The sequence below is a fragment of the Sciurus vulgaris genome (genome assembly GCF_902686455.1).
Source record: "Sciurus vulgaris genome assembly, chromosome: 9".
Taxonomy (NCBI): Eukaryota; Metazoa; Chordata; class Mammalia; order Rodentia; family Sciuridae; genus Sciurus; species Sciurus vulgaris.
The window spans coordinates 70788013-70813946 of record NC_136469.1 but is presented as its reverse complement, the minus strand read 5'-3'; the positions used below and the strand labels follow the sequence as shown (position 1 = coordinate 70813946).

Genomic DNA, 25934 nt, shown 5'->3' with positions numbered 1-25934 from the left:
TTTCTTGATGTGGGGGAGGGAATCACTGTCAAAATATTATGTTCAATTACTTTGATGCTAATAAAGAATCAATTAATCTTTGGACTAGGAATGTAGCTTAGTGGTAAAGTGTTTGCATGCAAGAGGCCCTAGGTTCAATTCTCAGCACAGAAAAAAAAAAATCAATTAAATTATATTTCAATTAAGTTTCTTAAGGTAACTACTGGAACATTTATGCTATGCTTCTGTTTGAAGCCAGAATTAAGGACAGGTAGTTAGTGTAGAAATAGGGGATTGGGTCAATTCGAGGAAATGAAGCCATGAAGCCATCTGCCTCTGGAAGTTGGAGACTGCCCCTGGAAGAATGGAATGTCAGGGATCTCCGGAGTCCGTTGATTACCAAATTTACCTGCCTTTATCAAGGACTGCAAGCAAGGAACTGCTAATTAATGCCCCCTGGGTCCTTACCTGCCTGAATCACCTTGGCCCTCCCCCTGTCCATGGCTTCTCACTTAATGCAAAACCAGGCCTAGTGACTAGGCAGGAAGGAGAGATAAGGGGGAGAGAACTGGAGAACAAAAGAGAATTTAACCTATAAAAGATGTAGGGTGAGCTCACTTCTTGGGACTTTAGAACATCAGCCATGGCCCCCTTCTTCCTGCCGGGAGAAGTCTGTATTATTACCTTTAAATAAAACCTGCTTAATCTGCTTGCCTTGGCATGCTTCTCTAGTGTTCAATCTTCAACATTAGAAGGACCAGAACTTGTCACCGGTAAATGGCGGTATCATGTTCTCAATCAATCCTGTTCAAAGTTCTAGAAAAATCAAGGTTCAAGCCCTTAGTGCCAAATAGATTTACCAAAGCAGGAAAAAACTGAAGTAGGCCTCAAAACACAATCTTAAATTCAATAGGACACAATCAACTATATGCAAGTCTTCCCTCCCATTCCTAGCCTTATCTGCCAAAAGTACCCACTGTCCTGGAAAAATGATTCTATGTTAGATTTTAGTGCCTCTCTAAGCATAACATATATATATATATATATATATATATATATATATATATATATATGTTTATATATAATATATATATGTTAAATATATATATATATTTAAACCAGGGATTGAACCCAGGGGCGCTTTACCACTAAGCCACATTACGAGCTCTTCTTTATATTTTATTATTTAGCATACATTTAAAAATATATAATATTTTCAGTTTCCCTACTTTAGTACCATACACATTACCAAAAACAAAACAAAAAGAAACCAAACCAAAACCCCCTTTTTATGGGAAAATGTCAATTTCTTATTTTATTAATGTAAACATTTGATACCAAAGAGATTAAGGTAATTTTATGAATTGAGTTGTTTTAAGTACATGAAATTTCCATTTTACTATGTAGTTTTATAACACTAGTTCAAATACATTTCTCTACAACTATTCTTCCAAAGCTTCTTTGGATTAACTGAGTCATCCCTAACATGGATGTGGCTTTACCACTAATCCTGAAGTTAAAACAAATAAAATTCCAAATATTAAGCTAATAAACAGTCCTCAGATAAATAGGGGTGTTAATTTCCAAGACATACTGTTGAAATGTTTTTTTCTGATTCAGCAGTTCTAAGTCAGAATCTTCAAAAAACAAGGGCAAAACAAAAGCACAAAGACACTTATGCAGCTTAAACCTCCCATAGTCCTAAGCCCAAGAGAAGCAAGGCAAAGCAATATTCTCGCAAACTAAAAGAGTCTCCAGTATTTGCATCTAAATGAGCTTTCAGAGATAGATACCTGAGACCTAACAGCAATATATTTACCATCTTGGCTGTGGCTGCATTAATTATGTCTAAATAGTTTAATACCCATCCAAGTCCAAAGGTGAAAGAACACATAGACTGGTATGGTTATCGGCAAGAGCAGACTATAAAAGCAAAGGCTAGCAGTACTGGTGCAGCCATGTGGGAAGTTTTCTTCCACAGAGGCAGAGTAGAACAATCCTGCTAAAGAGATCAGTGGGATCAGAACAGTCAACGTAGGCAGAGACAGAAACATTCTTCTTCCCCACTTATTACACGCCACCTTGTTTTTAAAAGGTATATAGTAGTAAGAAAATTGAATTGCTGATTTTTTAAAATTATAAACTAGTGCTGCTCCGTTTCTTCTTGTTTCTTATTCTGATGTGTTGTTCTAGCTGCTTGTGGTATCATATTAGGAATTCCATCAATGATTGGATAGGCTATTCCCAACTCTTCATTAATCAATTCATTTGTTGAGGCTTCATATCTGAGGGGGGAAAGAAAAGAACAAAATGAATTGTGGAAACAAAATGCGTCCGGGCTTGATGTTCAGTTACAGTCACCATTTATCCAATTTTTGATATTGTTAATCCTAAATAGTCTTAATTATAAAAGCAGCAGTAGCCAACTCAAGCATTTCTCTTAAGAATCTGTAATTATTTCCATTAGAGTTGGTTATCACTCATTATCTTTTTCAGTTGATTCCCAAGTTATGCCATGATTCTTTCCCATACCAGTTAGAAAAGATCTCCCCCTTCTTTATTATAGTCAATCCCAAAATCATCCAGTAGTTAATTTACTACTGGAACAAAAACTAAAGAAAGATTTAACTTCCTCCTTTTAGAGTAAATGTTGAATAGAGAAAGTTAAAATCAAAATATGCAAAATAAAAGCTTGAGAAAATGTGAGGACAGAAATGAGGAAATGTTGGGAAGAAGGGAGTATGCAGTCAGCCAGTTATACAATTAGCTAAAAGGTAAATCAAATGGTAATTTTGAAGTTTAAGAAAATTGGATAATATGATGGAAAAAGCTAGAAAACTACAAAAATAAAAATTGCTAACAATCTACCATCCAAAGATAACCACGGGTAACATTTGGATGTTTTCATGCAGTGTTAGCCTAGAACTGTAGAGCTGTAACTGAAAGCTTGGTCCTTGTCCCCAATGCCAAATAATACCAATTTAATAATCAGGAAACGGTTTTGAGAAAAAGAAGTTTTATTGCTTTGCTAGAAAGGGAGAAACAAAGGAGACTCCTGTCCCCAAGGCTGTTGATTCTGCCCACCAGGAAAAACACAGGGCTTTTAGAGAAGCTATTCAAAGGCTACCTTCATTCCAAATGTGCCCTCAGAGGGTGTCCCAGGAAACCCTGAGGGTTAATTTGGGAGTTAGTCACTTCCTAGATCCTCCAGCAGGCAGACATCTATCTCCTTTCTGTGGAGCACAGACAACTCAAGGTAATCTTGTTTCCCCACCCCCAGATTAGGGAGGGGGAAAGGGAGAAGAGGAAAAGAAAAACATGTCCTTTAAAAAATAAGCCTCAGAGCAACTGAGAACTATGTTCCAACACAAGGTGAACCAGTTACAGAGCTACCGTCCTAACAATTAGGTTAGAGGGTACAGACGCTTTTATAAAAACCAGCTAGCCCTCAACTATGTGGGCAGAACTCTTAAAATTGTCAGGTGTCAGTCTGTACAGAGTATTTTCACAACAATCTGGAGGTTACTGCCATTATTTTTCACCAGTTTTGTTTAAAACCTTGAATGCTTTGGTCCTGTCCTGAATCTCAATGATTCATAAACTTGGCTATACATTAAAATCACTGAAAAGAAGTTTTCAGAATATACAAATGCCCGGACACTGCCCCCAAATACTACCTTCCGGTAATCACGGGGTGCCCGGGGTGGGGCCCAGCCTGGGAATCGGCATTTTTAAAAAGGTGCTCACATGATTGAAAGCTCAGCCAACCGTTAACCCCGAAATGCCAGGATCCATTTCCGCGGACCGGCGATTGGACCCTGATGTCTGGGGCTCCCCTCGGGTCTCCTCTCGCCCTTGCCGCCCCGGCGGAGATGCCAGGGAGTCCTGCGAGGCCCGCAGCGGGACATGGCAGCGGAGAATACCCGGACCGACCGGATCGCCCCCACCCCCACGGACCTCTTGCGCCAAGGAAACCCGACGCCGGCGAGTCGCACCTGAGCGGCTTCTTGGAGAGCGGACACACTAGGAACTCCAGCAGCGCCTGGTCGAAAGTGCGGGACGGCTCTTTCGCCCTCTCGCTCTGATCTGCCAAGGACAGCGACCCCGTCGTGCGGAGGCACCTACGAACGATCGCTGACGGCGGCGCGCGTATCCTCCACAGCGTCGAGGCGAGCCTGCAGCGTGCTCCGTTCAGCATGATCCGCAGCCGGCAAACGCTGGGCCTGCGCCTTCCGCTAGCGGGGTAGCGCTCCCTTCCCTCAGAACCCCTTTCCTCACACACTGTCGGCTACGCCCCGCCCCTGGTGCTGCGAGAAATGCTGCCCCGGAGCAGGCGGACACTGACACTTTGGTTCCGCGGGAGAACTTGACTTGACTCCTTTTCCCAAGTTCCTGCTGCGTGGTTATGATCGGCTGCCTAGGGCTGAGGAGTCTGGTGCTGCGTTCTCACGTGTACAAAACTAAAACAAAACCAGTGCTCAGTCCAGGTGCCCGAGGTTTCTCCAGAGCCTATGGCATGGGCGCCAGGGAGCCAGTGGCCGAACCTTACAGTCACACAGTGTTAGGCTTCGACTTACATGGTTATCTCCAAGAGGTTTCACTGTCATAGGTGTGTAAAAAGCGTCATTCTGTTTAACGTAGCTCTTGCCATACCACAGTTTCTGTAACCTTGTTTGACTTTTTTTTTTGTTAATTTTGTTTTGTTTAAGAAAAAAACCTGAAGTAAATGGCCTCTTATCCACCAGTTATGTCCACAGATTCTTACAACTTGGGACATACTAATTGTAATTCAGTTGCAGAATAAAGCACGCCTCCACCCCACTGGGAACTGAATTCAGGCCCTTGCTCCTGCTAGGCAAGTACTTCCCCCTACACCCACAGCTCCATTCAGTAAATTTGCAATCCCAAATAACCAAGTAACCGAATTTGCCTCTGAGTCTCCAAGGAATTGGGGCCTGATTGATCTTTTCTTATACAGTAATACAGTAATATAGAAGACAAGAACGTGGGCTGTGAGGCCCGGCAGCTGGGTTCGATGTCCACAGTTTATTAACTAGATGACTGAGTTTCCTTATCTGTATAAAAGATTAATAATTGTACTTACCTTGTGAATCCCCTGACATTTATGGGGTTAAATGTAATCATGCATGCAATCAGCATTTAGAAAAGTTCCTGGCATAAATTAATGCTTAATTAATACTTATCTATTGTATGTTCAAATGATATTACCTATTGTTATTTTTATATCATCTATTCTTTCCACTTCAGTATACTAGAAGATTCCTTGTTGGTTATATTTTCATTTTTTTGTGCTGAATATTAGCTTGAATCTTTTTTGGATTATTAGGTTTTATATCATTTCAGCATTGAGTTCCTGGGAGTTAAGGGTAAGAGTATAGAATTTACAGATACAAATACGAGTTTATATATTCAAACTTCTTTTGCGCTCAGCAATATAAACATAAACTGAGAAATGTTATATTATTTGTTCATCTTATGTTTAAAACCCACCACGTTATTTGATCTCTTTGTCACTAAAGCTTAAAAGCTTAAATACTAAGATATCTTATAGGATACGGAAAAGAAACTTCTCTGTGTGAATAGATATTTAAGAGAGATAATGAATCTTTGTCATTGCCAAAGACAAAGAAATCTTTCATAGTAATAACTTTCTGTTATTAGAGATGCTAACAGAGTAGAGAGTGGGGACAATTGTTAGGGAAAATATCCTCAAGAGGCACTATTGTAAAGTTCCTAGTTTACCTTCAAATTATTTCCTTTGAGGACAGTAGCAGGAATTAATTTTTCAGTTGTAGTTAGTTGATACTTTGGGCTCAGGGGAGGGAGGAAACTACAGGAAAGATATATTTCAGCAGGGTGTGGTGAAGCAAAACTTGATTTGTACCAGCACTGTGCCGGCCCAGCCTTTGGTCCTTTGTCCCTGGGACAAGTGCTCAGGCTTAAAGGCCATCTTGTTTAGCTTTCCTGGCCTGACCAATAGATCCCTATCAACTGGGTTTTCTAACCAGTTATAAATAAATTAGTTTCACTTTACCTCCACATAGGTTTGAGGCAGGTCATTTTACTTTAATTTGTTTTAGTTTGAGGGAAGAATGGAGAGTACCAACAAAGTATTGAAAACATCCTAAAATCCATAATATTAAAAAGCAACAGGGGCTGGGGTTGTGGCTCAGTGGTAAAGCGCTTGCCGAGCATGTGTGAGGCACTGGATTCAATTCTCAGCACCACATGTAAATATACAAATTAAAATAAAGGTTCAAACACAACTAAAATGAAAAAAATTTAACAAAAAAAAGCAACAACCAATATTTAAGGAGTGTCTGAGTATATGACTGTATTTGTCCAAATTGTGTGCATATTAAGTTGTAAAATATCAAAACAAAATTTCCCTAAACAACCCTTTATAATAAAGGAAGGTGACTAATTTCTGCATGTAGTAAACTAAGCTGAATGTAGGTGATAGTACAAAACCATGGGCCTGGAACAGTCTCCTTTTTACTATTTGCATGACTGTAGCCTTTCCTTCACAGAGCCCTGGGCATGTGTAATCGCTGGATGAGTCTGAGCTCAGTTACAATATGAGCTATGTAATCTTGGGGAAGTTACGTACGCTCTCTGTCTTCTCACCTATGAAATAGAATAAAAATATCTATCTTACAATTTTTTGATTGTTTGTTGTTGGTTTTGTTTTTGGTTTGGGGGGTTTTTGTTTTGGGTGGGGTGGGCTGGTACCAGGGATTGAACCCAGGGGCCCTTAACCACTAAGTTACATCCACAGCCCTTTTTATTTTTTGAGACAGGGTCTTGCTAAGTTGTTTAGGGCCTTGCTGAATTGCTGAAGCTGGCCTCAAACTTGAAATCCTTCTGCCTCAGCTTCCTGAGCTCTGGTTACAGGTGTGGACCACCCCACCCAGCTGCCTCACAATTTTTGAGTGGATTAAATAGGACAATACAAGTAAAGTAGTTAGCACAGGGACTGGCCCAGTTTAATCATGTAAAGAATATTATCAGTAACAAAATTACTTCTTATGCTGAAGTTGTGAAAATTATGATGAAAAGGGAAAGAATGATGTACCTCTGTTGTACCTTCCTTTGAACTGAAATGGAATTTTTATAGTTTCTAGTATGGATATTATCAGAAGCACAATTTCTGGAACTTGTTATACACATAAAATCAGTTAGAAACCTCCAGGCAAAGGAGGAACCAGACTTTGTATTTTAACAAAGTTCCATAGGTACCAAATTTGGGAGCACTGAAATTTGGGAAACTAATCCAGAAAGATAAGTCAGAATAAATTTTCCTCTAGATGGCATCATTCAATATTTGAACTAATATTTGTCTCCACTTGCTCTTTTCGCTCTGTGAATACAAAGATTTACTCTCATTTTCCTAGTTGTCGCCCCAATTTAGTGACATTTACTTTGGGAATAAAAATCCCCAAAATCTTATTAATAAATTGAAATTATAAAGAGTTCATTGAAATCAACATTCAGTAGATAAAGGGAAAAATGTTTGAAAAGAAAAATGTACAAAAAGAGAAATGCATTCAATCAATAAACATATAAAATATTCATCCTCAATAGCAAAGTATGCAAATTTGAAACAAAGAACCTTCTGTTTCTCACCAATGGGAATATTAAATATTTTTTAAAAGTAATTCTTAGAATTGGTCAGTCACCTATCAGTCTAATGAATGCCCACTGTGTAGCAGGTAGGCACTATTTGCATGATATTTATAATTATTATTATGAATTTTTTTTATTGGTTACAGTTATTTTAAACCAAGAAACTAGGCATGGAAAAAGAAAAATGAAAAAAAAAAAAAAACTAAAATATTGGTTGTCTTTAGCTTATTGGAATATTGCTGAATTGTTCTTTCAATGTTTCTCTATTAAATTTTTTTTTCCCCACTACTGGGGATTGAATGCAGAATTACATTACCACTGAGATACATCTCCAGCCCCCGCCTTTTTTTTTTTAATTTTGATACAATGTCTCACTAAGTTGTTGAGGCTGGCAGTATGATCCCAGGCATACTGAATCAGAACATTTTAACAAGATTTCCAGGTGATTCATATGCACATTCAAGTTTGAAAATCATTGTCAGATTATTTGGATCATATTTATCTATTAGGAGGAGGAATTGGGGAGAAAGGGAGTAAAAGATTTAAAAAACGTTAAAATTGAAGACACAGAACTTTAAAGTCAAGCATAAGTTATTATTCTTTTTTTAAACTTTTTTTTTTTTAGTTGTTAATGGACCTTATTTTATTTATTATTTATATGTGGTACTAAGAATTGAACCCAGTGCCAGGCAAGCAGTCAACCACTGAGCCACCACCCCAGGCCCAAGTTATTATTCTTTTAGTGCAATTTGTGACAAATTTGCTAATGAGAAAGATAAAGAAACTTTTATTATTGGGATTTTATTCATTTAAAAAAACTGTTTTAGGTAATAGGAATTGGACCCAAGGGCATCTACCACTGAGCTACATCCCCAGCCCTTTATATTTTTTCCTTTTTCTTTCTTCACAGTGCTAGGGATTGAACCCAGGGCCTCGTGCTTGCCAGGCAGGCACTCTACCAACTGAGCTATCTCCCCAACCCTGTTTTTTATTTTGAGACAGGGTCTCACCGAGTTGCGTAGGGCATTGCTAAATTGCTGAGGCTGGCCTTGAACTTGCGATCTTCCTGCCTCAGGCTCCCAAGTCACTTGGATTACAGGCCTACACCACTGCACTTGGCTTATTATTGGGATTTTAAAGGAGAAAAAAATAAAGATAAATTTGGACTATATTAGATTAGACATAATTTTTAACCACCAAGGCCTAGGTTAGAACAACAACTTTTTAAGATGAAGGTGGGTAAAAGAAGACTTAGGAAGCAAATTGTAAGGAATGGCAATCAGGTGGAGGGAAGAAAGGGATTATATAGACCTTCAGCATGTGTCTCTCACCTTCCAAACTAGGCTGTTATCCCAAGGAAAACTTCAGAAAATAGAAGGGAAGGACTGGGGATGAGTGATAGAGCACATGTAAGCCTAAGGCCTTGGGTTCTATTCCCAGCATCACAAAATAATAATAATAATAATAATAATAATAATAATAATAATAATAATAATAAAGGAAAATAGCAGGGCACAGAACAATGAATACCATCAAATTACTCATTAGATCTGAGGTGACATCACTTTGTCTTCTTGTGTCTGTTTACTTTTGTTGATAAAACCAGAATTTTGCATGGTATACCAACTTATGTTTCCCTTTCTTCAAGATCTACTTGGAACCCTTGCAGAAAGAAAATTTCCCAAACTGTTTTTCCTAAATATTACAATTCTAGATCAAGAGGTTGTTTTGTTGCTGTTGTTTTGTTTTTGTTTTTTTGTGGTGCTGAGGATTGAACCCAGGGCCTCACATGTTGCTAACCAAGCTCTCTACCCCTAAACTAAATCCCCAGCCCAAGAATGGTTGTTCTCATGAGTACTTCCTGGGACTAATACTCTCCGCTGCTTTTCATAGTTCTGATCAGGGGTCATTTTTTTTCTGTCAAGGGTCAACACAATGGTTAATTTTATGTGTCACCTTGAATGGACTAAGGGACACCCAGGTAACTGGTAAAACATTATATCTGGGTATGTCTGTGAGGGCACCTCTGGAAAAAGTTAGCATTTGAACCTATAGACTGAGTAAAGAAGGTCCACCCTCCCCTGTAAGGGCCTGACTAAAGCAAAAAGGCAAAGGAAGGGTGAATTTGCTTCCTGTTTGAGCTGGAACATCTGACTTTTGCCCTTAGACATCAGCCGTCCTGGTTCTTAGGCCTTTGGACCAGCTTTCTTCAGCTGATTCTCTAGCTAGCTGATGACAGAACAAGGGACCCCCCCCCCCCCCCACCTACCATAGTCATGTAAGCCAATTCCTATAATAAATCAATCCCTTTCTTTTTCTCCCACCCCTCCCCTCAAGTTATCTCCCTTGGTCCTGTTTCTCCAGATAACCCTAATAGAACTAGATTATAAATATTTCAGGGTTTATGTTCCAGACAACCTTTGGTTCAACAATGTCCTTGTAGTGTAAAGGCAGCCTGAGACAGCATGTAAACAAATGAGTGTTGCCGTGTTCCAATAAACCTTTATTTACAAAAACTTAATGGATTTGACCTATAAGCCATAGTTTTAAACCCCTGTTCTAGACTGTTTTCCCAGTTGAACCATCGCCATAATAAAAATTTAAATAGTAACATGTATTAAGTAGAAAGTGCCAGGCATTATTCTGAGTTATTTATATATATATATATATAATTTTATTTAATTCTCACAGCAGCACTCAGGTTATCACTCAGGGTTCAGTGTAGGAAGAAGAAATTATGCTAGGTATTCCTAGCATAAAGGAATTTAAGCTAGGGAAGGGGGACTTACAAATACATTTAAAGACTAGAAAAGCAGAATTGGGGAACTTCTTCTGAAGTTTGGTGTTAGGGTTATTCCCTCCTAGAGGAAACTACTGCTTCTACTAATACTGTGGATGCCATCACAAACTCTTAAGAAGATGTGACAACAGAGAGCAATGTTCACCCAGCTGACACAAACTCATATAAATCTATGAATCAGAACCAACTGGTCAGCTCCCCCTGCTGTAGAAATCTCATCTCTGCCTACCTTTCAAATTTCACATTTGCATGTAACTGGCTGAAACTACTCCATATGCAGCAAGAGAGTCTGGAAATGTGCCTTTCAGCTTTCCAACTTCTCTAAATAGAAGGAGCAGGGGATGGAGGCTGAGAGAGACACAGTAGCTGCCACAGAAGAGGATTAGCATTATCTCTATTTAAAGGTGAGTTGGAAAGATCTTCCTGTGTTTCTTTTATTCTAAACAGATAAATTATTATCATGGGGAATTGTTAATCTGGGTATTTCTTTGATATAGTTTTATTGAACACTTTTCTAATATTTGAAGTATTCCAAAACATGTATGAACAGAACATTTAAAGAACAAGATAGAGGTCATGAGTCCTTTATGAAACATTATTCTTCTTTCCATATATTCACATTAGTTCTATTTAGCTTTTAAGCTTAATTTAAGCCTAGTAATTTTTGTGATCAGTTTTGAAATCTGATAGTGTGACATTATGATCTATATATTTTGGTTTTCACCAGCAGTTCCTGGCTTGTAACTCGCTCCCCCAAGGCAAGCCAGAGAAACTGGATTATCTCTTTCCCAAGGCTGGTCATAGTAATTCTAATCTTCCCTCATTTTTCTGTTTTGAAGATGGCCATAAAGAAATTCCCAGAACTGCCCTGTGTGGATCCAACACCATGACCCTGTGTAGGACTCACTCCAGCTCCTCATCTACCAGTGTATTGGGACACCTCTGTCGCCATCTTGGATTATCCCCGCTGCCACCACCACCATCTTTAATTGGGGCAGCTCCCATTTTGGAACACCTGCCAGAGGCTAGAAGTTCATTATCAAGATACTTACAGGTTAACTGCTGCTGCTGCTGCTACCAGCTTGGGACATGACTGCTTTATATCCAGGGATAAGAGCCAGGACCTGAAAGATCATCACTAAGGGCCCTGTAGGCCTTACAGGTTACATCTGAGGTATCCCTACTACGCATGCTAATAACCACCATCTTGCTGCAGAGGCAGGAGAGAGCTTTGCAAGGGATCAGTAGGTGGGAAAGGGTGTGAGAGCATCTTAATCCTGCTCATCCAGTCAACCTGCCAGGCACCCACCCAGATCCCAGAGCATTTGCTGGAACCCAACATCAGCCTGGTCCATGACACCACCAATCACCTATCCTGCCAGTTTGGCAATCAACAGGGCCCTCTGGATTCTCAATTCCCAGTCTCTCAACAACCCCCTAGCCATCAACCTGGCCAACCTGCAGCTACATGACTGGCCCATAGTTTTCAAAGACCAGTCCTGATTGTGCAGACAGGCACACAGTTCCCAGTGCTCAGCCCTCAGGACCTCTGGGGAGAGAGCTTCCTGACTGGAAGTCAAAAGGGCAGGAGTAGGGGAGGTACAGTTTAGAGACAAGATTATAGACCAGGAATTGCGGGGTCCACAAGTGAGGGAAGGGACTAAGACCAGGCTCCTGTGTCACACAAGTGCACCCCAAGGGAGACTTCTGGGGTACAGACTTCCAGAGGGACTGGCAATTGCTATACCCTGCCTCCAGGAGTCCTGCCTCCCAAGTCTAATCCTCCCACCTTAGTAATTGTCTTCATCCTGAGGGTAGAGTTACCTGCAAACTCTAGACAGCCTCACCTATCAGAAGAGAAGGGAAGCAGAGAAGATAACAAACTCCAACAGAAACAACTGTTAAATTCTTCTTCTTCTTCTTCTTCTTTTTTTTTTTTTTGCGGTGCTGGGGATCAAACCCAGGGCCTTGTGCTTGCAAGGCAAGCAGTCTACCGACTGAGATATCTCCCCAGCCTAAATTCTTCTTCAAGATTTTTTTCTTTCTTTTTTTTGTTTCCTGCTGTCACATCCCCATCATCTTTGAAATCAAGTACCTTTCATGCATCAGGCTACTGAAGACTGGGAGGTTTGAGTAGTATATTACAGTTTTGTTGTAGATTCTTGTTCTTCTTGTTCTTGTTCTTGTTCTTGTTCTTCTTCTTTTACTTGTTCTATTTTCCTCTTTCTCTCTTTTCTCCTTCTAACAACCAACTCATTTTAATTCCTCTTTCACTCTTCCTATCATCTAGTGCCTCTATAGTTTTCACTTCTCACCTCATTAACATCACATCCTACACTCCTCCCCCATCCTCTTGTTGTCCACCAGTAGCAATTGTAGAACTTATTGCAAACCTATTGTTTATGTGTAGATAATAATCAAACTCATCATCTCTGTTTATTATGACAATATTGTTAATGTCCTAAGAGGAGCTATTAGATTTCAGGCTGCATATTGTTTGCATTGGATACTGTTAATATTGATTTTCCCCTTAAAGGTGGGTATTGGAAACCTGCAGGGACACTATAAATCTATAGGGTAGAAACTGTAAGACCTCAGATCCTCACTACTAGAGAGGAACATACAAGAACAACATGAAAAACAAGGGAAGAAAGTGCCCCAAATAAACCAGGATGTTATATTAATAGAATTCATTGACAGCACTGTAGAAGAAATGTCAGAAAAGGAGTTCAGAAAGTACATAATTAAAATAATCTGCAAAGTAAAGGATGATATAAGAGAGCAAATGCAGGCAACAAAAGATCACTTCAATAAAGAGTTGAAAGAGCAAATGCAGGAAGCCAAAGATTATTTCAATAAAGATACAGAGATTCTGAAAAAAAAAAAAAAAAAAAAAAAAAAAAAAAAACAGAAATCCTTGAAATAAAGGAAACAATAAACCAAATTAAAAACTCAATAGAATTACCAACAGACTAGATCACTTAGAAAGTAGAACTTCAGACAATGAAGACAAAATATTTAATCTTGAAAATAAAGTTGACCACACAGAGAAGATGGTAAGAAAACATGAACAGAACCTTCAAGAATTATAGGATATCATGAAAAGACCAAATTTAAGAATTATTGGGACTGAGAAAGGCATAGAGATACAAAACAAAGGAATTAACAATCTATTCAATGAAATAATATCTGAAAATTTCCCAAACCTGGGAAACTTAATAATACAATCAATAATTTAGACTTAGCAGACATATATAGAATATTCCATCCATCAATAAGAAAATACACTTTTTTCTTAGCAGCATGTGGATCCTTCTCTAAAATAGACCATATGTTTTGCCACAAAGCAACTCTTAGCAAATACAAAAAAAATGTAGATTTACTTTATACTCTACCAGATCTTAATGGAATGATATTAGAAATTAATGATAAAATAAAAACTAGAAGTTACTCCAACATCTGGAGACTAAATAATACACTATTGGATGATGCATGGATAGCAGAAGACATCAGGGAGGAGAAAAAAAATTCTTAGAGGTAAATGAGGAAACTGATACAACATATCAAAATCTCCAGGACACTATGAAACAGTACTAAGAGGAAAATTCATTGCATTGAGCTCATTCAATAAAAAAATTCAACAAAAAGATGACCTAACTTTATATCTCAAAGCCCTAGAAAAAGAAGAACAGAACAACACCAAAAGTAGAAAAACACAGGAAATAATTAAAATCAGAACTGAAACCAATAAGATTGAAACAGAAGAAACAATTGAAAAAATTGACAAACAAAATGTTTGGAAAAATAAACAAAATTGATAACCCCCTAGTCCTACTAACATAGAGGAGAGAGAAAACTCAAATTACTAAAATGTTTGATGAAAAAGGAAATATCACAACAGACACTATCAAAATAGAAAACAAAATTAGAAGCTATTTTGAAAATCTATACTCCAACAAAATAGAAAATCTTGAAGATATTGACAAATTTCTAGAGACATATGATCCACCCAAACTGAATCAGGAGGACAAACACAATTTAAACAGATCAATTTCAAGTAATGAAATAGAAGATGCCATCAAAAGCCTACCAACCAAGAGAAGCCTGGGACCAGATGAATTCTCAGCCAAGTTCAATAAGACCCTCATAGAACTAATACCAATACTCCTCAAAGTATTCCATGAAATAGAAAAGGAGGGGAAACTTCCAAACTCATTCTATGAAGCTAGTATCACCCTGATACCCAAACCAGACAAAGACACATCAAGGAAAATAAACTTCAGACTAATATCCCTGATAAAAACAGATGCAAAAATTCTTAACAATATTCTGGCAAATTGCATTAAAAAGCATATTAAAAAGATAGTGCACTATGATCAAGTGGAGTTCATCCCAGGGATGCATGGCTGGTTCAACATCTGGAAATCAATAGATATAATTTATCACATCAATAGACTTAAAGTTAAGAATCATAGGATCATTTCAAAAGATGCAAAAAAGGCATTTGATAAAATACAGCATACCTTCCTGTTTAAAACACTAGAAAAATTGGGGTAGTAGGAACATACCTCAACATTGTAAAGACAATCCATGCTAAGCCCAAGGCCAACATCATTCTAAATGGAGAAAAATTGAAAGCATTCCCTCTAAAACCTGGAACAAGACAGGGATGCCCTCTTTCACCACTTCTATTCAGCATCATCTTTGAAACTCTAGCCAGAGCAATCAGACAGATGAAAGAAACTAAAGGGATACAAATAGGAAAAGAAGAACTCAAACTATCACTACTTGCTGAAGACATGATTCTATATTTAGAGGATCCAAAAAATTCCACCAGAAAACTTCTCATAAATGAATTCAGCAAAGTAGAAGGATATAAAATCAACACTCATAAATCTAATGCATTTCTATTCTTAAGTGATGAATCCTCTGAAAGAGAAATTAAGAAAACTATCCAATTCACAACAGCCTCAATGAAAATAAAATACTTGGGAATCAATTTAATAAAAAAGGTGAAAGACCTCTACAATGAACACTAAAGAGAGAAATTGAAGAAGACCTTAGAAGATGGAAAAATTTCCCATGTTCTTGGAAAGGCAGAACTAATATTGTCAAAATGGCCGTACTACCAAAAGTGTTATAGAGATTCAGTGCAATTCCAATTAAAATCTCAATGACATACCTCATAGAAATAGAGAACGCAATCATGAAATTCATTTGGAAAAATAAAGAGACCCAGAATAGCCAAAGCAATCCTTAGCAGGAAGAATGAAGCAGGCGGTATCACAATACCAGACCTTAAACTATACTACAGAAAAATAGTAACAAAAACAGCGTGGTATTGGCACCAAAATAGACAGGTAGACCTGTGGTACAGAATAGAAGACACAGAGACAAACCCACATAAATACAGTTGTCTCATACTAGACAAAGGTGCCAAAAACATACAATGGAGAAAAGATAGCCTCTTCAACAAATGGAGCTGGGAAAACTGGAAATCCACATGCAACAAAATAAAATTAACTCCATCTCTCACCAAGCACAAAATTCAGCTCAAAATGGATCAAGGATCTAGGAATTAGACCAGAGACCCTGCACCAAATAGAAGAAAAAGTAGGCCCAAATCTTCATCATGTAGGCCTAACATCTGACTTCCTTAACCAGACTCCTAAGTGCAAGAAATAAAAACAAGAATCAATAAATGGGATGGATTCAAACTAAAATCTTCTTCTCAGAAAATGAAATAATCAATATCATGAATAGAGAGCCTCCAGAATAGGAGAAAATCGTTACCACACACATTCGGATAGAGCAGTAATCTTCAGAATTTATAAAGAACTCAATAAACTTAACACCAAAATACTATTTCAATAAATTAGTCAGGAACTGAGCAGACTTCATAGAAGAAGATATACAATTGATCAACAGATATATGAAAAAATGTTCAACATCTCTAGTAATTAAAGAAATGCAGATCTAAACTACCCTAAAATTTCATCTCACTCCAATTAGAATGGCAATTATTAAAAATACAAGTAGCAGTAGGTGTTGGTGAGAATGTGGGGGAAAAGGCATACTCATACATTGCTGGTGGGATTCCAAATTGTTGCGGCACTCTGGAAAGCAGTATGGAGATTCCTTAGAAAACTTGGAATGGATCCATCATTTGACCCAGCTATCCCACTCCGTGACCTATACCAAAGGTCTTAAAATCAGCATACTACAGTGACACAGCCACATCAATATTTATAGAAGCTCAATTCACAATGGATAGATTGTGAAACCAACCTAGATACCTTCAATAGACGAATGGATAAAGAAACTGTGGTATATATACACAACAGAATATTACTTAGCCATAAATAAGAAAATTATGGCATTTTATAAATGGGTGGAGTTGGAGAACTAACTCACTAAGTGAGATAAACCAATCCCCAAAAAATAAAGGTCAAATGTTTTCTCAGATAAGTGGATGCTGATACATAATGGAGGGGGGTGTGGAAGTGGGTAAGGGAATAATGGAGGAACTTTGGATTGTGTAGAGGGAAATGAGGGGCGGAGAGGTGGCAGGGGGTAGGAAAGAAGGTGAAATCAGACAGATATCATTACCCTACGTACATGATTACATGAATGGTGTTACTCTATATCATGTACAACCAGATAAATGAAAATTTGTACTCTATTTGTGTACAACGAATCAAAATGCATTCTACTGTCATGTGTAACTAAAGATAAGAAACAATAAAATAAAAAAAAGAAATTCCCAAACCTACCCATTTCCAGTACTTGGTCATAAAACCTTTCTCATTCTAGGGAGGTCCTGCTGCATGACCTGAAGGAAGAAATGATGTGCAGGGAGTCCATGAAGAATCTGAATAGACAAGCCTTGCTGGGTTTCCCCAACCAATCTAGGAGCAATTATGCCTAAGCAACAAAGTCTCCATAAAACCCTCAAAGCCGAGGATTCGGGAGTTGCAGTACAAGTGGAAGTCTCTGGAGGGTGTGTTCAGAGAAGACATGGAATTTCATGCCCTTCTCCCATTCCTCACCCTCTGCATCTCTTCTGTATCCTTTGAAATATCCTTTATAATAAACTGGTAAGCATGTTTCCCTGAGTTTGGTGAGCAACTAAAGCAAATTAATTGAAGAATGGACTGGGAATCCCAATGTATAGCCTGTGAATCAAAAACACAGGTAAAGCAACATAGGGTTTGAAATTGTCAACCGAAGTTGGTGTTGGGGAGGAGTCTTGAAGACTGAGCCTCCCACCTGTGGGCCCTGACCCTATCTCCAGGTAGACAGCATCAGAACCAAATTGAATCAGAAGATACCCATTTTCTGTCCACTGCTGCAGAATTGCTTCCTTGTTTGCTAATGGGAAGAAATCTCCAGACTTCTGAGGTCACAGAAGACTTCTGTATTGATTGTTGTGGAAAAGAGTTGAGGGAAGTGGGCTGGGGTTATGGCTCAGTGGTAGAGTACTTGCCTGGCATGTGTGAGGCACTGGGTTCAATTCTCTGTATCACATATAAATAAATGAATAAAGTAAAGGTCTATCAACATCTAAAATTAAAAAAAATCAGAAGGGATAAAGAAGGACATTTCATACTGCTTAAGGGAAGCATAAATCAGCAAGACATAACATTCATAAACATCTATGCCCCGCTCATCCATGTATGTCAAACAAATCCTTCTCAATTTCAGAAACCAAATAGACCATAACGCAATAATACTAGGTGATTTTAACACACCTCTCTCACCACTGGACAGATCTTCCAAACAAAAATTGAACAAAGAAACCATAGATCTCAATAACACAATCAATAATTTAGACTTAACGGACATTTATAGAATATACCATCCAACCAAGAGCGAATACACTTTCTTCTCAGCAGCACATGGATCCTTCTCTAAAATAGACCATATTTTATGCCACAAAGCTACTGTTAGCAAATACAAGAAGTCAGACACACTACCTTGTATTCTATCAGATCACAATGGATTGAAGTTAGAAATAAATGAAAGAGTAAAAAACAGAAACTACTCCAACACCTGGAGATTAAACAATATGCTATTATATGATGAATGGATAACAGAAGATATTAGGAAGGAAATTAAAAAATTCTTAGAGGTAAATGAGAACAAAGAAACATCATATCAAAATCTCTGGGACACTATGAAAGCAGTACTTAGAGGAAAATCTATTTCATGGAGTGCATTCAATAAGAGAAGTAAAACTCAACAAATAAACGACCTAACACTATAGCTCAAAGCCCTAGAAAAAGAAGAGCAGACCAACACCAAAAGTAGTAGAAGACAGGAAATAGTTAAATGCAGAGCAGAAATCAACAAAATTGAAACAAAAGAAACAATACAAAAAATTGAAAAAATAAATAGTTGGTTCTTCGAAAAAATAAACAAAATTGATAAACCTTTAGCCACACTAACAAAGAGAAAGAGGGAGAACACTCAAATTACTAAAATTTGAAATGAACAAGGAAATATCACAAGACACGATTGAAATACAAAACATAATCAGAAGCTATTTTGAAAATCTATACTCCAACAAAATAGAAAATTTTGAAGACATCAACAGGTTTCTAGAGACATATGAATTGCCTAAACTGAATGAGGAGGACATACACAATTTAAATAGACCAATTTCAAGTAATGAAATAGAAGAGGTCATCAAAAGCCTACCAACAAAGAAAAGTCCGGGACCAGATGGGTTCTCAGCCGAGTTCTACAAAACCTTTAAAGAAGAGCTCATTCCAATACTTCTCAAAGTATTCCATGAAATAGAAGAGGAGGGAACCCTCCCAAACTCATTCTATGAAGCCAATATCACCCTGATACCTAAAACAGACAGAGACACATCGAGGAAAGAAAATTTCAGACCAATATCCTGAATGAACATCGACGCAAAAATTCTCAACAAAATTTTAGCAAATCGCATACAAAAACATAGTAAAAAGTCAGTGCACCATGATCAAGTGGGTTTCATCCCAGGGATGCAAGGTTGGTTCAACATCAGGAAATCAATAAATGTAATTCACCATATCAATAGACTTAAAGTCAAGAATCCACATGATTATTTCAATAGATGCAGAAAAAGCATTTGATAAAATACAGCACCCCTTCATGCTCAAAACACTAGAAAAAATAGGGATAGTGGGAACATTTCTTAACATTGTAAAGGCCATCTATGCTAAGCCCATGGCTAATATCATTCTAAATGGTGAAAAACTGAAAGCATTCCCCCTAAAAACTGGAACAAGGCAGGGATGCCCTCTTTCACCACTTCTATTCAATATCGTCCTTAAAACTCTAGCAAGAGCAATTAGACAGACCAAAGAAATTAAAGGGATACCAACAGGAAAAGAAGAACTCAAACTATCCCTATTGATATGATAATATACTTAGAGGAACCAGGAAATTCCACCAGAAAACTTTTAGAACTCATAAGTGAATTCAGTAAGGTAGCAGGTTACAAGATCAATGCTCATAAATCCAATGCATTTTTATACATAAGTGATGAATCTTCAGAAAGAGAAATTAGGAAAACTACCCCATTCACAAAAGCCTCGAAAAAAATAAAATACTTGGGAATCAATCTCACAAAAGAGGTGAAAGACCTCGACAATGAGAACTACAGAACACTAAAGAAAGAAATTAACGAAAACCTTAGAAGACGGAAAGATCTCCCATGTTCTTCGATAGGCAGAATTAATATTGTCAAAATGGCCATACTACCAAAAGTGCTATACAGATTCAATGCAATTCCAATTAAAATCCCAATGACGTACCTTACAGAAATAGAGCAAGCAATTATGAAATTCATCTAGAAGAATAAGAAACCCAGAATAGCTAAAGCAATCCTTAGCAGAAAGAGTGAAGCAGGGGGTATCACAATACCAGGTCTTCAACTCTACTACAAAGCAATAGTAACAAAAACAGTATGGTATTGGTACCAAAATAGACAGGTAGATCAATGGTACAGAATAGAGGACATGGACACAAACTCAAATAAATACAATTATCTCATACTAGACAAAAGTGCCAAAAATATGCAATGGAGAAAAGATAGCCTCTTCAACAAATGGTGCTGGGAGAATTGGAAATCCATATGCAACAGAATGAAACTAAACCCATATCTCTCACCTTGCACGTAACTAAACTCAAAATGGATTAAGGACCTCGGAATCAGACCAGAGACCCTGCAGATTATAGAAGAAAAAGTAGGTCCGGATCTTCAACATGTCGTCTTAGGACCAGACTTCCTCAACAGGACTCCCATAGTACAAGAAATAAAAGCAAGAATCAATAACTGGGATAGATTCAAACTAAAAAGCTTTCTCTCAGCAAAGGAAACTATCAGCAATGCAAAGAAAGAGCCTACAGAGTGGGAGAAAATCTTTGCCAGTCATACTTCAGATAGAGCACTAATCTCCAGAATCTATAAAGAACTCAAAAAACTCTACACCAAGAATGCAAATAACCCAGTCGACAAATGGGCTAAGGAAATGAACAGGCACTTCACAGAAGAAGATCTACAAGCAATCAACGAACATATGGAAAAATGTTCAACATCTCTAATAATAAGAGAAATGCAAATCAAAACCACCCTAAAATTCCATCTCACCCCAATTAGAATGGTGATTATCAAGAATACAAGCAACAACAGGTGTTGGCGAGGATGTGGGGAGAAAGGTACACTCATACATTGCTGGTGGGGCTGCAAATTAGTGCGGCCACCCTGGAAAGCAGTGTGGAGATTTCTCAGAAAACTTGGAATGGAACCACCATTTGACCCAGCTATCCCACTCCTTGGCCTATACCCAAAGGACTTAAAATCAGCATACTACAGAGATACAGCCACAACAATGTTCATAGCTGCTCAATTCACAATAGGCAGATTGTGGAACCAACCTGCAATTGATGAATGGATAAAGAAACTGTGGCATATATATATACAATGGAATATTATTCAGCCATAAAGAATGATAAAATTATGGCATTTGCAGGCAAATGGATGAAATTGGAGAATATCATGGTAAGTGAGATAAGCCAATCTCAAAAAACCAAAGGACAAATGATCTTGCTGATAAGTGGATGATGACACATAATGGGGGGTGGGAGGTGTTAGGGTTAGAGTTAGGGTTAGGGAGGGGCGCAAGAATGGAGGAAGGAGGGACTGTATAGAGGGAAAAGAGGGGTGGGAGGGGTGGGGGGAAGGGAAAAAATAACAGAATGAATCAAACAACATTATCCTATGTAAATTTATGATTACGCAAATGGTATGCCTTTACTCCATGTACAAACAGAGAAACAACGTGTATCCCATTTGTTTACAATAAAAAACAATAAAAAAAGAAAAAAGAAAGAAAAAAAAGAGTTGAAGGAAAACTTTTTTTTTTTTTTTTTTTTTTTTGCGGTGCTGGGGATTGAACTCAGGACCTTGTACTTGCAAGGCAAGCACTCTACCAACAGAGCTATCTCCCCAACCCAACATACTTTTTTTTTTACATCACTGACAGTTATACAGAAGCCATTTGAAATGTACATTTAAAATGTTTATATTGTTAATATACAATAAGATGTATATTAAGGTACAGATCTACAACATCCACTCAGGTCTGTATTATTCATTTTCTGAATAATTCTGAAAGTTAATCATTCTCATCTAAATTTTGTTCTTGAAGATTAAAAAAAAATATGAAAGGGAAAAAAAAAAAATGGGTGTTTCCTGAGGTCTCAGTAAACAGTTTGATGGTGCCACATGGCCTGTGCCAACACTCCCCAAACCTCCCTTTAGTACTGCCTTTATGTTCCTCTTGTGTGCCTAAGACACAGTATGAATTCAGCAAATTTGAATGAATACATGAAATAACGCAGTATATGTAAGCCTGGATCACAAGTTCAAAGCCAATCTCAGTAATTTAGCAAGACCCTGAGCAACTTAGCGAGACCCTGTCTTGAAATAAAAAATAAGAAGGCTGGGAATGTAGCTCAGGGGTAGATAGTCCTGGGTTCAATTCCCAGTACCCATTATTTTTTTTTGTATGAATAAAATCCCATGAGTAAGTTTAATGGGTTAGGTGTGGTGTCCTCCAAAAGCTCACGTGTGAGACAATGCAAGGTCTGGAGGAGAAATGACTGGGTTATAGCTTTAACCTAATCAGTGAAATAATCCCCCATGGAATTAATTGAGTGGTAACTGGAGGCAGGTGGGGTGTGGCTGGAAGAGGTGGGAACTGGGGGCGTGGCTATGGGTACATATTTTGTATCCAGAGAGCTGAGTCCCTCTCTCTCTGCTTTCTGATGGTCAGTTGCTTCCCTCTGCCACACTCTCCCGCCATGACGTTCAACCTCATCTCAAGCCCCAAGGAATGGAACCAGCCTTCTATATTCAACCTCACCTCAAGCCCAAGGAATGGAACTAAGACCTCTGAAACTGTGAGCCCACAAATAAGTTTTTCCTCCTCTACAATTGTTTTGATTGGGTCCTTTAGTTACAGGAGTAACTAAAGCTGATTAAAACAATAAGTTTCTTCTTTATCTTTCTCAACAGCAAATTTGTCACAAATTTCACTAAAAGAATAATAACTTGTACTTTAAAGTTCTATATGATTTCAGTTTTAACATGTACCAGGAATTGAACTCAGAAGTGCTTAAACACTGTGCCACATCTACAGTCCTTTTTTATTTACTTATTTTTTTCATTTTGAGACAGAATCTCACCAAGTTGCATAGAGTTTTGCTAAGTTGCTAGAGCCGGCTTTGAACTTATGATCCTCCTGCCTCAGCTTCCTGAGTCACTGGGATTATAGGCGTGCCCCATGGAGCAGGGATCTAGAATGAAAATCATGAACACCTGTTGGGTGTCTTCCATGAGCTAAGGAAAAACTTTTTTCCCTTAAGGAAAAACTTCCCAGGAAGTTTCTACCAATTTTCTCAGTTCTTAGCCAGTACTTGTGACTGAAAATTTTCTTCTATTGTACTAACAAGATTCTTTCAAAATTCAACCATCCCTTAGTCATATCCTTTTCTAATTTATTAAATGAAAATTAGGAATGGAATTTTTGTGACATTAATATGATTTTAAAAGCCTCATATTCGTGGAAAATAAAAATTTAAGGCAGAAAGTTTACAGCATTGAAATGTGTGATCCTAAGTGACTCATATTATTCTGTACGGGCTCATGCATTATGGGGCTTAGAAAATAACTGAAGCATTTCTCAAAATTATAATCTATTTGTGTTCTACATTATGCATGTTTTCAATGAATCTTCAGGTTGTGTCAGTGTAAAAGGAAATAAGATTTCCATAGTGAAAAGAAATGAGGCTCCAAAAGAACCTTTCTGTTTTAGTTGAGGAAGATGGGGGCTTTCAAGAGTTTTCATGTTACTGTAGGAAGCTGTATTTTCCATAGGTGAAGAGATCTAGGAATTTGAGAACTCTAAATTGATTTGACTCTCCAGTGATGTAGTTCATACAAACGTTATTATAATTCCAGCAATTTGGGAGAATGAGAAAGGAGGATCTCAAGGGCAAAGATATCTTGGCAATTTAACAAGACTGTTTCAAAAGAAAAAGGACTGGGCATGTAACTCAAAAGTAAAGCGCCTCTGGATTCAATCCCCAATACCTCTCCCCTCATTATTGCATATGAAAAATAGATTTTTTTTAAGAATCAAAATCATGATTACAGAAAAGTAAGCAGTGTTCTGAGTATTTCTCTTTAAACCATGGTCACAATTTTGTATTTCTGAAAGCTTGCTTTGCCTATTTTTCTAAGCCTATCAGGCGGACTTATAGCCTAATATTGAAACTACCTGGCCGGCCAGTCTTGGGAGTCACTCTGTCCTAATTTCTTCTTCCCATTGCAAAACTACTGGAATTTTTGAATAGTTTGAGTTTCATTTGGCCACTGAGGACTTTTTTTTAAATGTAAGGATCTCATTGAAAAGTACTTATTTATTCAACAACTTACAGAATGGATAAACTGAAAAATTTTTTATAAGGTGATTATATCAGAGATAATAATTCTTTTAAAATTATCACCCACTTACTAACCCCACTCCCCACCTACCAACTCTCTTTCCTCTTTACTAAGTGAAAGATAACTGTACCTACTGAGTTGAAGGTCCCAGGTCTGAAGGTATCCTAGACTTTTCCCTTTTCTCATCTCCCACATTTGATTTGTCACCAAGTCCTCTCGTGTGCATCTCCACAGCTTCTGACTTATCTAAGATCATGTGGTTTGGATATGAAGTGTCCCCCAAAAGCTCATGTGTGAGACAGTGCAGGAAGATTCAGAGGCGAAATGATTATGAGGACCCTAATGTAATGAGTGAATTAATCCATTTGATGGATTAATAATTTGAAAGAACTACTGTACTGGGTGGTAACTACAGGCAGGTGGGGTGTGGCTGGAGGAAGTAGATCTCTTCTGGGAACATGCCCTTGAGGATTATATTTAATTCCTGTCTTTTCCAGCACTCCTGTGTGATCTCTGCTTTTCTCTGTCCTACTCTCTTTTTCTCTGCCTTTCTCTCTCTTGCCGGACTGCTGTGAGCTGACAGCGTTCCATGCCTTTCCACCATGATATACTGCTTTACCTCAGGCCCTAAGAAATAGAGTCACCTGACCATGGACTGAACCTCTAAAACCAGAAGCCAAAATAAAATTTTCCTCTTATAAATTGTTCTTGTCAGGTATTTTGATCACAGTGATGACAAGTTGACTTACAAAACCTTTATAACTTCCATCCTACCTGTTAGTAGTCTTCTAACCAGTTTTGCCTCCTGTTCTGTCCTTTTCCAATTCATTCCCTACAGCAATGCCAAAATAATATTTTGAAGGGAACATCAGTCTCAAAACTCACCAATTAAAAGCCTTTGCTTTTTTTTTTTTTTTCTCCAGCAGTGCTGGGGATTGAACCCAGGGCCTTGTGCATGCAAGGCAAGCACCTCTATCAACTGAGCAATCTCCCCAGCCCAAGCCTTTGCTTTTAAAACATAATGTCTAAACTCCTTAGTGGGGAGTTTAGGGAAATTTTTTACGTTAACCCTCTTTAGGGAAATTTTTTACTTTAACCCTCTTGGTAGCCCCCAAATTTGTACTCAAAATATTTTTTGATGTGTGGAACCAGGAATTGAATTTAGGGGCACTCAACTACTGAACCACATCCACAGCCCTATTTTGTATTTCATTGAGGGACAGGGTCTCACTGAATTGCTTAGCGCCTCCCTTTTGCTGAGGCTGGCTTTGCATGCCCAATCCTCCTATTTCAGTCTCTTGAGCCACCGCATCTACCTAAGCATACTTTTATTTTTTATTGTAAACAAATGGGATACATGTTATTTCTCTGTATATGGAGTAAAGGAGTACCATTTGTGTAATCATAAATTTACATAGGGTAATATTGTTTGATTCATTCTGTTATTTTTTTCCTTCCCCCCACCCCTCCCACCCCTCTTTTCCCTCTATACAGTGCTTCCTTCCT

At 38.0% G+C, this 25934-nt stretch overlaps 2 protein-coding genes across 2 annotated transcripts; both read right to left on the bottom strand.

Moving 5' to 3' along the window:
* Positions 1–1091: 1091 nt before the first annotated feature.
* PIGY (phosphatidylinositol glycan anchor biosynthesis class Y) lies at positions 1092–2033 on the bottom strand (the record flags this gene model as incomplete). The annotated part of the gene is made up of 1 exon (XM_079153860.1): positions 1092–2033. One exon carries the CDS (start codon positions 2031–2033, stop codon positions 1818–1820), a length of 216 nt encoding a protein of 71 aa, XP_079009986.1. The 3' UTR covers positions 1092–1817.
* An 89-nt stretch (positions 2034–2122) lies between these two features.
* Positions 2123–4613, bottom strand: PYURF (PIGY upstream open reading frame; the record flags this gene model as incomplete). The annotated part of the gene is made up of 2 exons (XM_079153859.1): positions 3975–4613; positions 2123–2264 (listed from the first exon to the last, which is right to left on the bottom strand). The coding sequence occupies exons 1-2, from the start codon at positions 4175–4177 to the stop codon at positions 2123–2125; spliced, it is 345 nt and encodes a 114-aa protein (XP_079009985.1). The 5' UTR covers positions 4178–4613.
* Positions 4614–25934: the final 21321 nt, after the last annotated feature.